This window comes from Ceratina calcarata, unplaced genomic scaffold (genome assembly GCF_001652005.2).
Source record: "Ceratina calcarata isolate Rehan_Ccalc_2016 unplaced genomic scaffold, ASM165200v1 scaffold551.2, whole genome shotgun sequence".
Lineage (NCBI taxonomy): Eukaryota > Metazoa > Arthropoda > Insecta > Hymenoptera > Apidae > Ceratina > Ceratina calcarata.
The window spans coordinates 687,502-702,962 of record NW_017176693.1 but is presented as its reverse complement, the minus strand read 5'-3'; the positions used below and the strand labels follow the sequence as shown (position 1 = coordinate 702,962).

General features: G+C 38.2%; 3 protein-coding genes across 4 annotated transcripts; 2 read left to right on the top strand and 1 right to left on the bottom strand.

The window, feature by feature from the left end:
* The first annotated feature begins 1,957 nt into the window (after nt 1-1,957).
* On the top strand, nt 1,958-5,821 carry LOC108628971 (uncharacterized). The gene is made up of 3 exons (XM_018031238.2): nt 1,958-2,255; nt 5,286-5,417; nt 5,489-5,821. Exons 1-3 carry the CDS (start codon nt 2,141-2,143, stop codon nt 5,518-5,520), a joined length of 279 nt encoding a protein of 92 aa, XP_017886727.1. The 5' UTR covers nt 1,958-2,140; the 3' UTR covers nt 5,521-5,821.
* A 47-nt stretch (nt 5,822-5,868) lies between these two features.
* rept (RuvB-like helicase 2 rept) lies at nt 5,869-8,130 on the bottom strand. Of its 2 annotated transcripts, XM_018031236.2 has the most exons (7): nt 8,014-8,130; nt 7,582-7,695; nt 7,073-7,507; nt 6,537-6,969; nt 6,199-6,467; nt 6,023-6,128; nt 5,872-5,959 (listed from the first exon to the last, which is right to left on the bottom strand). In XM_018031236.2, the coding sequence occupies exons 1-7, from the start codon at nt 8,017-8,019 to the stop codon at nt 5,934-5,936; spliced, it is 1,389 nt and encodes a 462-aa protein (XP_017886725.1). In that variant the 5' UTR covers nt 8,020-8,130; the 3' UTR covers nt 5,872-5,933. The 2 variants fall into 2 exon arrangements, with proteins under 2 accessions (XP_026672760.1, XP_017886725.1); XM_026816959.1 differs by having other exon boundaries at nt 5,869-6,128.
* Nucleotides 8,131-8,246: 116 nt separating this feature from the next.
* LOC108628966 (RNA-binding protein 33) lies at nt 8,247-15,419 on the top strand. Its single transcript, XM_018031231.2, has 11 exons — nt 8,247-8,356; nt 8,733-8,832; nt 10,965-11,536; nt 11,649-12,502; nt 12,585-12,751; nt 12,816-12,989; nt 13,068-13,376; nt 13,444-13,603; nt 13,719-13,849; nt 14,316-14,810; nt 14,920-15,419. Exons 1-11 carry the CDS (start codon nt 8,346-8,348, stop codon nt 15,085-15,087), a joined length of 3,141 nt encoding a protein of 1,046 aa, XP_017886720.1. The 5' UTR covers nt 8,247-8,345; the 3' UTR covers nt 15,088-15,419.
* Nucleotides 15,420-15,461: the final 42 nt, after the last annotated feature.

The window sequence follows — 15,461 nt, the reverse complement described above, 5'->3', positions numbered from 1 at the left end:
GTTGCCTGTGAACAACCAAGAGGGTCCCTTTTGTGCTCGCGTCCGAGCCGAATTCTATTTGTCAACAGCTTTTAGTCCAGCGCGGATCAAAACGGCTTGTCATCGTTTTATTAGATGAAATATAGATTACGTCTAACTAACTTTAATAACAAAATGATTACTATACTTGGCAAAGTGTCTTTGGGTAAATATAACACATATACGGTAAGTACTGCACTTTCAATATAATACATGAAACAATAAATTGTTATCATATCCTTGCTCAGTACCGCATGCTATAGAAACGTTTCACTAAGTCTAATAGATAAGATAATAAATTGAGAAGATGGAGGAAATTATAAAAATAATAAAATGTAATAATAGAGTTCCCGGATATTAAAGATTGTACGAAGGTGCTATCGATTCAGAGAGAAAGAAAGTAAGAAACGGTAGATTGGTTTAAGATCAATAAGTAGACTGCAGACTTATGAAAGGATTGGATGTACATGAAATATAAGAAAATGTATGTACTGTTCTTTTCAAAACAAATCTTAGCCTGTAGGATTAATCTTAAACGTGAACGAAAATTACTATTATAATGTGTTATAACGAAAAAACCCGAATTCTAATCTATTCATTGTCCTACTTCTCAGTTGCAACTCCATATATTAAAAATTGCTATATACAGTAACGAATTGAAATTAGTTTAGGGTTTAAGATTACAATTATTAATACAGACTGCGGATTTATGAAATGCATAAAATATAAAGAATGCATGTAATATGCATTTAAAAAAAAATCTGAATCTAGATTTCATTCCCCCATAAAAATCTGCAGTCTATGATGAATTAAAGGATTGAAGGATGCGAAAAGAGTTTGCGGATAATAACAATTGTAACGATTGTACGAAGTTTCTATCGATTCAGCGAAAAAGAAAGCGGAGAAACGGTAGTCGGCGCATAGGTAGAATAGCCCGCAGGTGAACCGTCGCGTGAATAGCGAGCCGAATAGAAGCCACGGTCGTTCCTCCGGCAATCTCTGGATCCTTTCACTTTTTAACCCGGTTTTCATTGTCGAGCCGCGGGCGCAGCCGGTGCGGCGCGGCGGCAGGTCGTTGCTGTCACGGCTGGCCCGAACCGCTCCCGGTAATTAACGCTACACCTCTCTCACCAGCAGCGTTTGCTTTCTTTCTCGCGGGAACGCCTCGACAATGCGTCTCCCCGTGAAAATTTCGCGGCCAATTTTTCACGGGTCGCGCCACGCGAGACTGCCGGATGCAAAGAGAAAAGCAGCGCGATTGCCACTCGACGATTTTTTTCCTCCTTTCTTTTTGCGTTACTCGAGATGATTAATGAGTAAAAAAAACCAGTTGCAGTCGCTAATTGCCGAGAGTGGCGATCAGACGTTGTTTTTATCAGTGTACCAGACTATCAGCGCATCCTCTGCGTATTAGGACACCACTGGTTCAGTGTTCGGAAGATTTATCTCCTCCTTAATTGGAATCTGTATATGCGACGAATGTTGTATCTTTATTGAGGAAAATGCATAGAAGTTCTTTCAAATATTGGAAAAATCGAATCTATATATTCAACGAGTTTTGCAGATATCTGCCTTAAAAAGATAAAAAAGCGGTATCCTATTTTATTCTTTATCACAATTAGAGCAAATTTCCACACAAATCATCTGAATTTAATCATTCTCTAGCTTAAGCGGAATTTCCTCGACCTTTTCTCGTTTTCCGACCACTGCGCGCCAGTTGCATAGCGTTGGCTTATCCTATGACGATGATGAAATGGGATGAATATTTAGGTCCCGCATCGAACGTGTTAACTTGTACCTACAAATCCTTGACGCTCCTTCGCGAATTCCTTACTTCCCAGTTCTCGTTCCTTTCTATGCCGTCGCGTGGGTGTGTCCTTATGTCGGCTCCACGATTCCTTCGGAGGACTGCACTAGAAAACGGCAAAGCACCGAGCCGACTGAGAGAGAGAGGCCAATTCTGTTGTTTATCCGCGGCTTTCCCCACTCATGGCAAGTGTTTTCACCGCTTTGGTCTTTGCTCGGTGTAGTGCCGGTCGAAGCATCGTCGAGTCAACGTGTCGTGGCTCGAATCTTGTTTAGTATATCTCCGGTGCTCTTATCTGTCCGAAGAGCTTCAATCATGTCACGGGTCGCGAGCTTCTCCGTAATTTGTTTCCTCGCGACAATCCTAATCGCGATCGCACATGCGAAGCCGACTATATACAAAAGAAACCACGACAATGTGTTCGAGCCAGGTAAGTTCTACTCCAAGTCTCCCTAATTCGAGGGAATTGTTCAATTCTCGATTAATCAAGTTTAAGGTAACGTTACTTAAACTCGTTACAACTTCTAATTATATTGATGTACGCCTTTGGGATTCGCAGTAGCTACTTACAATTTAATACAGTTTCAATTAGAAACATGGAGAAGAGAGAAATTGACTTGGTTCATTAAAATTTCATCTCACTAATTAAATCCATCTCTTATTCCTTTTTATTTCTAAAAGGGAATGCAAGGGTATTTGTTTTTCGTTCATTCACCGCGAGTTTTTAGCTCAAAGCATATTTATCTCGAAAACGGTCTGTCTGGTTGAAGAATTTTCCCATTTTTGAAGCTTTTTCTCTTTTCTCATGTTGGATACGTCGTGATAAAAACGCATCACATTTATTTGCATAGACACGATCTCTCTTTGTCCAAGGATTTTTATACTATTTGTGGGAAACATTGTTTAATGAATTGCAGATTTTATTCGGTTCGAATTTCTCTTGTTAATGCGAGGGCTTCCTGTTAGTTCAATTAAATGAATACCCAAGCGTGTCAGGAATTTCGGTTTCGCAGTTATGTTTGCATTTTAATAGAAATTCTGAAAATTACAAGAGAATTCGTTAAAAATCGAAAGTTTCGGTTTCTCTTCCTGCGATCTACACAGAGATCCAGGTCTTGGTCGTGTGCGAACATCTTGAAAAACTTTCACCTCGATGTTACGTTACCTCGTGCCCTTTTATTGGCTATAAATATCTTTTTTATTTTTGCGTTTGAATCGCGTTACATATGCTTGCACAGCTCGCGTCTTACGTGAATCTTGGCAAACAGGTGTCACCTATGATCTAACATGGGATGACTAATTCCTGCTGACTAGCTGGTTTACCTTATTAGTCAAACCGAGACCAACGAGGTGGATCACTGATACGCTAAGAACTTTTATGTAATGTAATATTAAAAAATGAAATCAACATACGAATTTCTTTTAGTAGTGTATAGTAGTATGTCTTTATTTCCCTTTCACGGGTTTTCTTTGGACTCCCACTCTTTCTACAAACTTTCTGTACGAATTTCTTTTATATTTTAAGTATTTATTTATTTATTTAAACCAGATAATCATAATGTAACCCGCGTTTAAAACCAATTATAATGTATCCCAAAAAAATTTCAATAACCAATACTTCATAGATCTGCATTATAGAAACAATATATTGAACCCGTGTGTATATATTTAATTATTAGGAGCGAGTAGTTTGGGAGAATAAAAATTGAGTGTTAATTGTTAGCGTGCAGCATCGTGTTTACGAGCGATCGAACTCTCGGTGCTATTAAGAAGCCGATAACTCGATATTACTCCAAACCTAATAACTGGGACCTTCCCTAATGACTATGTAACTCAATTTTCTTAACAGCCTAATAACTGAATGGTGTTAGCTTTGCCGCTCGCCCTTTTCAAATACATTCAACCCGCACGCACACTCGATAGCTCCGAATCTCTTTAATTTAATCGTTTCTTTCACAATGTATCACGTATCGATCAAAACCGAACCACGAAACTAATTTAAGAATCTATCTCAATAATCCCGAAGAAACATGTCTCGAATTTTATTCAAATTGCTTTATCAAATACAAAATTCATACTCTCTCTGTCCCATAATAATAGTAACGAAAGAAAATGAATATAGAACGCAACATTTATAAAACATTGATTTTGATTGAAGGTTTCGCAATTTTGTGCTACAACTCAACTTACAGCTACATTCGCCAATAATTCCTGTTTAAATATTCTAACGATATAAACGAATGATTAAGTGTTTTGTACGATTATCTTTAGTGATTCATTTATAACTTACATTATTTGATCCAATTGAGAATGAGAAGTTAAGAAGAACGTGATAAGGAAATGCGAAATGTGTACAAAGCTAGTGAATAGGACATCATAGTTCCTTGAATCGAAACCCACGCGGTTCGTTAACTGACGTCATCGTCCCGTTATTCCCACCTGTTAAACCTTGTCCCAAGGAAATTCAGATTTCGAGAGATCGCCCTTTATTTGGTCAACCGCATTCGCAAACCAGTAACTGCAAGTTGTTACATTTTTCTTTCGATTTGATAATATTTGAGCCGTTTATTTTGAAAGTGGCCTAAGTCCCATTGTGAAAGTTTCAAACAGATATGGAGTATATTATATGGTAAAATTTTATGAGATAAGACCTTTCGATTTTATTATTAAAGTAGTGGTGTCCGATTTGCTCAGATAATTATTGTTATTTTATTTCTTTCCAACGGAAGAAGGGTAAACTGGTTAAAAATACGGAGAATGTGATTTTTGAAAAGTGGATCACATAGAGTGTTCTATACAACATTAATGAATGAGCTTGCGCTATTTAAAACTCTAGACATACTATCACATCGAGGAAGACCAAGAAAATTTAATAATATTCAGTTGACACCAATTTATGAAAAAACGAGACCAATCGCAACGCTAAAATACAACGATTTAAGGAATTTATTACATGTACCACCGGCTCACCATAATTATTCTCCCGCAAACGCAAATTGACAACCAATGAATAATTAGTTGTAAAATATTGTTGTTTTTTCAATTTGAAACATTTTAAATTATGTTTAATGGACTTGCGCTCTTTCAAACTTTAGAACGAATCTGGTTCACTGTATGTGTTCAATATATTTTTGCCGAACTGTTTTTAGATCTGTATTAGTTATTGAAATCATTCGAATATGGCTAGGTTCGTTGATTTTCTGTTATCTCGTTCGAATTACTTTTTCACGAATGATTCCGCGGCACGTTCTCTCGCGCGTGTAACTTTATCGAGCATTAAAGCGTTGCGTTCTCGGGTTTCATCGCGCTTTAGAATTTTCCAGTTTACCGGACATCAGCCACCGCTTTGTGTATCTCGGACACACACTGTCTGAGATAATTTACCACAATCGCATAGAATTCAACAAATTTTCTTAATAAATAAATAGTTTAACGACAAATATTGTTGCTATTGTTTCAGTAATGGTACCAGTATCGTCCACGGTAATTCCTATTCCGGTGTACAAAGTACAATACAACTTGGGATTCGCATCGAAAGATAAAAAAGCTCAATCATCGTACAAGCCGGAGGAAGTAATTAAGCTGATAACGAGTGAGTGAAATTTATTATCCATCTTCTATACTTCCGGCAGAAGTAATAAACGTTTATATTTTTATTTACAGTTAAGAAGACCCAGGAGAAGAAGAAAACGTAGAAACCAAGGGAGGCGACTGGATAAACTTTTGTTCAATCGCATGATACAAGCTTTTCTCAATCGCCCTTTTGTATCGTATGATTTAATAAGTTTATTCCCTCGGGTCGTGTTTTACGCAGAAACATTACGCCAAAAATGAATTTACCTCGATTAACGCTAGTTAATTAACCCCGTCGTTATAAGCGCGTCGAATAAAATCAAATACCGCGAAGCCAAATTGTTACGATTACGAAAACAGAATACTTGTTAAGTTTTTTCGTTTTTATTTAATTTGAAATATATAGAGCGTTGTTTCTGATAACTTAGTGTACATTGATTAAGCGTTAAAGGGAATATGGAATCGGCGAGTAGGAAAATGATAAATCTTTATTGAACAACGTTCAAGTTTAAGCGCACTATTTATGTACTTGTCGTTACGATATCTCCATCGATTCTTCCGCTGGAACAGTGAGAGCACAAGGTTAGTACACGGTAAAAGAAAGCGAGATAAAAATATACTTACGCATTTCATTGAACATAAAATCATTCTGGTATTCCTTAAGGAACTGAGTCGACCTATTTTCGTCCAGGAACAACGAGTAAACGCGTTTCACGTCATCGATGCTCACCTAAAAAGTTCCATCGCTCTTTAGATCCCTCGTATCACGGATATGAATAAAATGAATATATTTCACTCACTTCCATGCTCTTCCTTCGTCGACTAACAAGGGAAGCTGTTGTGATCAATTGAATAGCGTATCTCAACGATGTCTCCAGCGCGATTCGGGTAAGAACAGTTAATGCGTCGTCTGCGATTTCGCAATCTTCTTCCTCACATCTTATTTTTAATATTTCTTTCAACTCTTTCTCCTGATACGGACTCGTTGGCACGATGATCATACGATCTAATAGATCTATCGGTATACCATGAGGGCTTTTATAATTCGTTCCTCTGATTCTTGTAATGCCTATAAAAACGATCGATTAATTTTGTATGAAATAAAATAATGAATGCGTACGATCGACAACACGCGTACCTCTGTTCGTAGCCATGATGACCACAGGTGCCATTTCGTTTTCGAGTGCACGATTCAGGAACGAGAAACATTCGATGTCGAGCATGTGGACTTCATCGATGAACAGAACCCCAGGCACGATCTCTGCTTTTCCCTCCTCGCGCCATTCGGCAACTTTCGCGTTTATTTGATCTCGTATCTCAGATTTAATTTCTCCTGTATCCCCGGAGAACAGTGCTAGGAATCCGTGCGTTCTACTATTTATTACGTCGACTTCATGCAGGGTCACAGTGTGCACGACTTCTTTGCGCTTTTGTAATTCTCCTTCGGGGCATTGTACGAAACGAGTCTGCGAGCCAGTGGCGTCGTAGTCCCGAGCTCTGGTAAACGATCTTCCCAGTTTGTTTATTTTCCCGGTAGCTTTGTCGATCGTTATCACGTCTCCGGCTTGTACCTTAAATTTCGAATTCATTCGTTAAGATTGAAACAGAGAAGTAACTAATACTGGCGGTCTAAAGATATAAAAAACTGCAATCCTGGTCGTATCTTATACTAACTTTTTCTTTCATCAAACTGTCGATCATTTTGTTTCCTAAATCATAGATCGTTTCCATCTCCGTCGTTTTCAACGTTAGTTTACCGACTTTGGCGCCGACACCCGTGGCTGGTCTGTCCACTTGAATCTCTACTACTTCTCCCTCAATAATTTCCGTTTCTTCCTTAATTCTAATACCTATCGACTTCCTAATAGCTTGAGTCAGAGCTTCTGTTTTGCTCATTTCCAAAGAATAGATCTCGGATCCTGCCATGGAAGTGAAAGGAGTATCCATTCCTAGAGCTTGTGCCATTCCCATCGCAATGGCAGTTTTGCCAGTGCCAGGTTGTCCTGCCAGCAAGATAGCTCTACCAGCTATCTTGCCATCCTTGATCATTTCCAGGACAACACCAGCAGCCTTGCGAGCCATAAGCTGACCAACCATGCCTTGGGATACCTACATTATACATAATTAATAAAACTAAAGAATGAATGAATGATCGTTCTTTCGTAAAACTGTTGTATCATTACATGTCGAGGTTCCAGGCAGTCATCTAGTCCCAAACCTCTAATGTGCGAATGAGCACCGATTCTCTCGATTCTCGTGGTTTCGCGAACTTCTTGTACTTTCGCAGCTGCGACAGCCTAGAGCAATCATGTCAGTATAGTATATCGTATTCAAAGAGTGTTATACCTCAAGCAACAGTTGCTATGACAACTTGTATTAATTAGAATCAATCAAGGAAAAATGTAGAAAGGCAAAATACGATTTGATCATAATTTTTATTATAAAAAATAAGATATATAAAGGCATTTCGGGCATCGTAAAAGTATTCGACCAAGCATGTTTCAGGTTAACCGGTAAAATCTGCGCAATAACCAACACGTGCGATTCTAATATGATTTATCAAGTTTACTTGAAGTAGATAATAATTAGGATTTCAATTTAGAATCAGAACTTACTGCCATGCCTGCTGTACGTTCCTCACGTGTGTTGTTATACAATTTCGATCAAAATAAAGCTGTTCTCTAAATGCTCTAAATACGACGATCAACAACGATACAACCACAATATACCATACCTTCCCGACCTGTATATAGTATATATCCGTTATCCCGCCCCTGTGTCAATTCCCAATATCCATGAACGTAGTGGACTAACGCAGACTGTATCGCCGCCTAGCCCAGTGCCCAGCCATCAAACAAGCCAGCTTTGCGATTGCAGTGACGCCAGTGACCAGACAATTGCAGACTGGTTGCAGGCTTTTACTTGTATATCAGGAAGTGGATGTACGATGTCTGAACAGTAAGAAATATTTTCTTCTTCATTTTGAAAAAACTTGCTCGTTTTAGTACAATTTTAAAATACCTAATACCCTAATTGTGCCTTCACTAACATTTTATAAGTCAATTTTGATTACTGGAACAGATCCAGGTTAGAGTTATTGTATCTATTACCATTTTGATTATCTCTTCTATCGTTCGTATTATATTGCCAATTTATTATTTATTCTTATCTTTATAATATCTTTATAATCCTTATAATAAACTAGAATACTTTTACTGAAAGCGATATTTCGTGGATATCGAAAATATTGTATATGTGTTTTAGAAACATTACCTCCAACGTATACAGTTCATCTATAGTCTCATTCTAATCATATTTTCTCATGCTTTATCAGCGATGATACTTTATTGGATGAAGATCTCGGAGATGAAGAGTATGATCTAGGGAATGACGAAGAAGAGGCTCTTTTAGCAGATGACTATGAACTGGAGAGGGTGAGCATATTGCTGGACCATTATATTGTTTCTAAATGAAAGTTAGTTCATACCATATAATTGGATTTAATACTAAATGCACATTGGAGACTTTGGCCAGACAATCATAGATTTTTTCGATTTTGTTTATTATGTTGCAATTACAGCATACAGAATCAGAACATTATGATACAAAGTACTCTAAAACTGACGCTAAATACTTCTTACCTACTAAGACTTTCTCTAATGAATCTTCTGAATTGTCTGTAAAGTAGACTCAATTAACATGGACAGACTCGACCACAATTTTGTGTTTTCCTATATCCCACGAATATTATATTTCAGCAAGCAACGAGAATCTTGTTTAGTTGTACCTCCTTTGATTTGAGTACAATAAGGAAACTTGAAATCATGATTTCGTGTAACACTTTTTTATTGTACAATCGTACGCTACGTTTGTTTGTTAAACTGTTCGCTGGAGTATCAGATAATAACGAGATACACGGACAAAATAGAATACGTTCCACTTAATTTTCACATGGTGAAAGGAAAACAGTTAACCGATTTTGTAAACGGTGTGTTTATTGTAAGAGATAGTGTACAAAATTCAGATATAATTGCGTGAAGATCACGAAATGTCTTCGTGTAAGCGGAAATTCTGTATTTTATATGAACAGATATTTGAATATCAACTTGTTGCCAATCTCTGAATCGCGAGGCTTTTAAATTTTGTTATATGAAGACTGTGAGACAAGAGATATGTAAATGGAAAATATATGTGTCCAATCAGAATCCGTACAGGGAAAATGAAAGCTAAATTAATTACAACGTATCTTCTAAATAGTGATCCTTTATTTCACTGTTAATTTTTATTTAATCCTTCCGAATAAGACCAGAGACCTAGGTAATAAGAATTTACGTTCCCATTTTACAATTCCTCGTTTTTAATTTACTCTATTTTATATGTTGGATATTTAAGATGACACGAACGAATGCTCTGCTGTATATTTCCTTTTCCCTGTAAAACGCAGCACACAGTTATCGATTATTGTAAACAAGATTAATGTTAACAATAGTTGAAGCAATAACATCACAGAAATTCATTGATTATTATTCTCTGCAAAAAAGGAACGTCCACTTAAATGATGATTTTATCAGAGTGTAATTGCTAATGCATGTACGTATTTAAATTATAATTGCTTCAAATAATATGCTCAGGTACAAAGATTTTTCTTATGGAGAACGTTTTAACGAAAGTTTCCACGTATATTAAATCTACCTAAATATTTCTGAAATTACAGTTTCACGGTGCTACCAAGTGTTCCTGGTTTCATAAAATAGAATTGTCTACTTTTTGTGTAAAACTAGAACTATTACTGATCAAAGTATTGGCGTGTCTCGTTCATTGAAACCTGCTTTCGTTAGAACATTCGAAAGAAATATCGAGTTAGAAATATTGTCGTTCCTTTGAACGATTGTAACAATACCGCACACGATTCTAAGGATTGTATCAGCCTGTACACCATTTAAAGTCATGTACCTGCCTTCATTCTCACGAAAGAAACAGTAGCATGAAATACATTCCAAACGTTTAAACGAATTCGGCAGGTCCTTCATAAAATTTTTAAGATGGAAACGTAGTATCGAAATTAAATGAAATGGAAACACTTGGATCGTGATATATCATGCTGCTGTGCCCCAGTAATTGTAATATATTGTAAAATATCTTTGGAGAAATTCTGTACTGTGAAGCACCGGATACACGCACCTAATATTAGTTTTGTTTAAATAGTAATATCTCATTGCCCCGATCGCCCGTTCGCCCACAACAATATTCAGTTGCATGAATTCGTAGCAACGAGACTGGCCGAAATATATGCATATGTATATATATATATATATATATATGTGTGCGATTAACACTTTCCGTACGAATTTCCTTCTTAGCAACTGACAAAATGATTAAGAATTACCTGGAAGTGTAAGATTATGCGAATAGAAATGTGTACACATTTTGCGTTTTAATTGTCAGAGGATACGTTAACTTTACGCGCTCGTAGACATATGTTAATTGATAAGAGTAGATTGTAACGACCATGGGTTAACTATCATGTTTTCATTACAAATATTTGGCAATTTAATTCCCTGAGCAGCAGAATAGCTATAAGGGAGAAGAGGAGACAGATGATGTACTGGACTTAGGAGTTACCGACGCTCTCGACGACTTAGACGCTGAAGATGAAAACATTGAATTTAGTAGGAGCAAAACGAATAGAAGCAATGAGAATGATTATTACGAGGACGGGGATCACCTAGAGGATCGGTCGAAATATTACGAGCAGGATGAGATTAACGAGTATAAGAGCGAGCTTCAGCGACAGCACGATGAGCGTTCTACATCCGATAGTGTTAATAATGCGAGTAATATCGAAAAGGGCGATCTGCGGGAGAAACTGCAGAAAAATGCGAAAATATATTCGGGTAACGGGCAAGGAATGGAAGACGATGAATGCGAAGAGGCCAAGGAAAGGAGGAACAGGTTTCAAAACGAGAGAATCATTGTCTCTTCGAAAATGAACAGCCACATACCGGATACTCTGGAGAGCGTGGTGACACCTGAACCATCCAAGCTGATGTCGTCCAGGGGCCGTGGAAGAGGTCGAAGCGCAAGAGGAAGCCGGGGAGGAAGATTCAATATGCAAAACTCTGGGAATTTCAACCCAAGGTACGTAAACGACATCGTTCACCTTTCGGTGTTACGATACACGCTTCAAATCTGTTATTTTTAACTCTCCCGAGTATCGTTATGCACTCGTTTTCAATACGTGATTTATTAGGTTCGGTAATACTCGGAACTTCGATAATCAACCACCGCCGGCTTGTAGGCCACCTTTGCTTGAGACGAGGCCACCTTTTCTTCTACCAAACAACATACAGAGCCAACAAATAATTTATCAGCAATCAAATTCTCAAGTACAGCCTTTCCAGCATTACTCTCCGAACGGTTCGCTCCAAGGTCCACCGCATTTTGTAGATAATAGACCTCAGTTCAATCCGAATCAGTTCCAAGGTCAACCGGGTCCTCGAATAGTCGGGCCGCGGTTAGATTACGGACCTCGTGGTGGCTTACCCGGACCGGCGTACAACCACGCGCCGAGTCAGCCGTCATACGTCCAAATTCAACAGCAACCGGCCGCGGCTACGGCCCCGTTTCAAAACTCGACCATGCTCATGCAAGATAATCAAGTTCCTCGATTGATGCAAAACAGTCAAGGTCCGTTGATACAAGGGAATCCCGGGGGATCGTTTATCGGGAATCCGAATTCGGTGGTACCTGGCGGTGCATCGGCACCGGTGCTACCAGGGAATCAACCGTTGCCGATGCAACCGTTCTCGCGACAAGCTTCGTCCCAAGGACCGCTGATCAATCATCCTAACGTAAATCAAATACCGAATCAGCCACCGTTCGAGAACAGGCCAACTTTTCAAGAAACGAGTCAATTCGAAAGTCGAACCGTTTACGACTCGAGGTCCGGCTACCCCGACCAAGTACCTACCAGCCAATTTAATACTAATTCGTTACCTGTTCCGCAACAATCCGCTTCCAATGTACCCAATGTACCTTTACCTCCAGGGCACAAGATATTAATCAATCCTCACTTTCGAGGAGCCGTTCAATCGTCAAACGATGGTAAGAATTTCTTAGCTATCAACTGTTTATTCTTTATTCTGTGTGCATTAATTAACTCCTTTTTCAATCGATGGACGTACAGCAAGACTCGCATGGGATTCCCCTCAACAAGCGCCCAATCCCCCTTCGCAAGGTCCTGCCGGTCAATTTTCCCAACCCGTTACCCCGTACCAGAATCAAACTTCGTATAATCAAACTCAACAAGGACCGTCGCATTATCAGCAAAATTATCAACCAAACAAAACCGATGTACGTATGCATATTCAGCGATTGCAAAGTCTCGAATACATTATAATTGTCTCGTGCTTCGCAGGATCCTTACGCATACTTTTCCGACGTATGGCAAGAGAATAAGCCTCAGAAGAGCCATTGCGGAACTATGAGTAAACAGTATCCTGTAGAAAGTAGTTACGCGCGAGATAGTAATTACGAGTCCAGTTCGAAATATAAATCGGATCAATGGGATCATAAAAGTAATTATTCACAGGTGGGTACCGCGATTAATCTGTTTATTAAAAATCTGTAGAATAATTTTGGTTAATATTCAACGATCGAACGTACGCAGGATCACAGAGGCGCCTATCAAAACTATCGCGACAGAGATTTGTCGTCAAAAACTAGGAACGAACACCCTCCGAAGAGCAGGACTCCTTCAACCACCACGTATCGTGATAGTTACGATCAAAACCATGTTCCAAAGTCCGGTAACAGATCGGCGAACATTTCGAGATCTAAGTTACCACAGAAAAGAGTCGTCGAGTCTGCGGATAGACCGTTAAGAGATTTGAGTCCAAAGCGACTAAAGCCCGCGACTAGAAACCTGCAAGAAGTACGAACAGTCGATACTTTAAGTAGTACGAGTGATGAGAAGAAGGTAAATACTGCTTTATTGCTTTCCAGTTGGATATTATGTACAGCCCCGATTAAAACGACGTTTGCAGGATGAAGAAATGCCGGAAGATCCAGAAATGCAGGAGTATAAAAAGAAGATGGAGGAGCAAAAGAGGCTCAGAGAAAAAATTTTGCGTGAGAAGGAAAATCGAAGAAAAATGGCTGCGATGGAGAAGCAGAACGAAGAAACTAAGAACGAGGGCATTTCGTGTAAGTACAATAATTGTATGACGCGACATTCTATTCTGTTTTGATTGAAATTTCAGAGTCTCTCTAAACCTGATTTACTGTGCAGGCGTTCTATAATTATGTGAATTATTTACAGTAAGTGAAAATATACAGGACGCCAAACCCGTATCGGTACTTATGGGAGTAGTGAAAGATGTTTCCGCGAACAAAGCACAAGCTGCTGTTGGAAGAGGACGCGGTCGTCCTATCAGTGCGCAATGTACAGAGGTACACGACTAAAGATGTCATTCTTTCTTAATTGTACATATACGATTTTTATTTTTTATAATGCATTTTTGTAAAATAGCAAGATGAACGATCGTATTTTTACAAGTAGTTTAAATGCAAATGAATTGCATGTTGTACATACAATCAGGTGTTTAACCGTTTGTAAAACGTATTCATCTCTTGAATAAATTTGTACATAAATGTTATATGGATAAACGCAATTGTTGCGTGAATCATTTTTCTCTGTTGAAGTTTTCTGTACATATATTTATATATATTCTCTATCCGTTACCTAATAAAATATGTTTTTAAATATTTCTGTTTTTTTTTTTCTTTTTAATGATCCTCTAAACTTTCATTTCAATAAAAATTGATAGACATCGAGATTTCAATTAATGAAACGAAGTGTCCATTAGGTTCATTTAACTTTACAAGATCGTAATATTTCACTGATTGTCTGTTCTAGGAGAAACAATCGTGTGTTCGAATTGTTAGGACGATACAAACTAGTGTCCCTGATTCTCTACAGGAGAGCAATTCTGGACACGCAACCGGTCAGATGAATTGCCAGTCTGGAGCACGAAGAGTCGTGATCCAAAAACCACTGTCGAACACACAGAAAGTTGTGAAGGCTCAACTACTGACACAGAAAACTGGTCAACCCGACGCAGTGAGGAAAGTGGTGCACACCGGGCAAAAGATGAACACTGGCTCACAGAGAATCGTAATAGCGAAATCAGCTAGCAATCTCCAGAAAACTGTAATTAACGTGCAAGAGATATCGAGCACCAGTGGACAGAAGATCGTCTCTAATCCGCAGAGGGTTGTACTGCAAAAAGCACCGACACAGCAGAAGAAAGTACCGGAAATAAAAACGAACACGGTGAGAGTGGAGAATTTAGCAGCCAGCACGTCCGAGGCTCAGATTAGACGCATGTGTCAAGGCATCGGTACAATCGAGGTGATTATCTTTTCATGGAAACACATTTTGATCTAGTTTTCTTCTACTATCTTTCCCATTAATAAACGATATTTTTGCTTAATTTATTAATTATTTGTTTGTATTATAGAGCATACAAATGGGTGAACGTAGCGCGACAATCGTGTTTAAAACGCAGTCTGCTGCTATGGTATTTCACAAAAAGTATCAGCGTAAAATGATAGATCTATCACTGATAACCGTTCGCCTTGTACCGCCAACCGGTGGGACTAAGACTACGGCTGCAAAGGTTTCTTAAAGGATATATAGAATACGATCTACGTACCATATTTCGATGAAGGAAAGAACGATCGGAAATATAGATATAATTACATATAAGAGTAATCGTATTAAAATCGTATTAAAGTAGACTGTGTATGAGTTGAGCACGTACTTCATATTTTACATAATTTTTGTTCGAAATCCTTTAGAGACTAAACAGAGGAAAGTGAAGTATTTTTGGCTGCGAATGAATTGTATAATACGCACCTTCGTAAAGGAAGGTAGAAATCAATTTAACTTGTACATACAATATGTTGAATGCAATGTAAGTTTCATATAAAAATATACACAATAGATTTACTATGCCTATATTATTTCTGTACATTTAATATACCTGTTAAAAATTATACT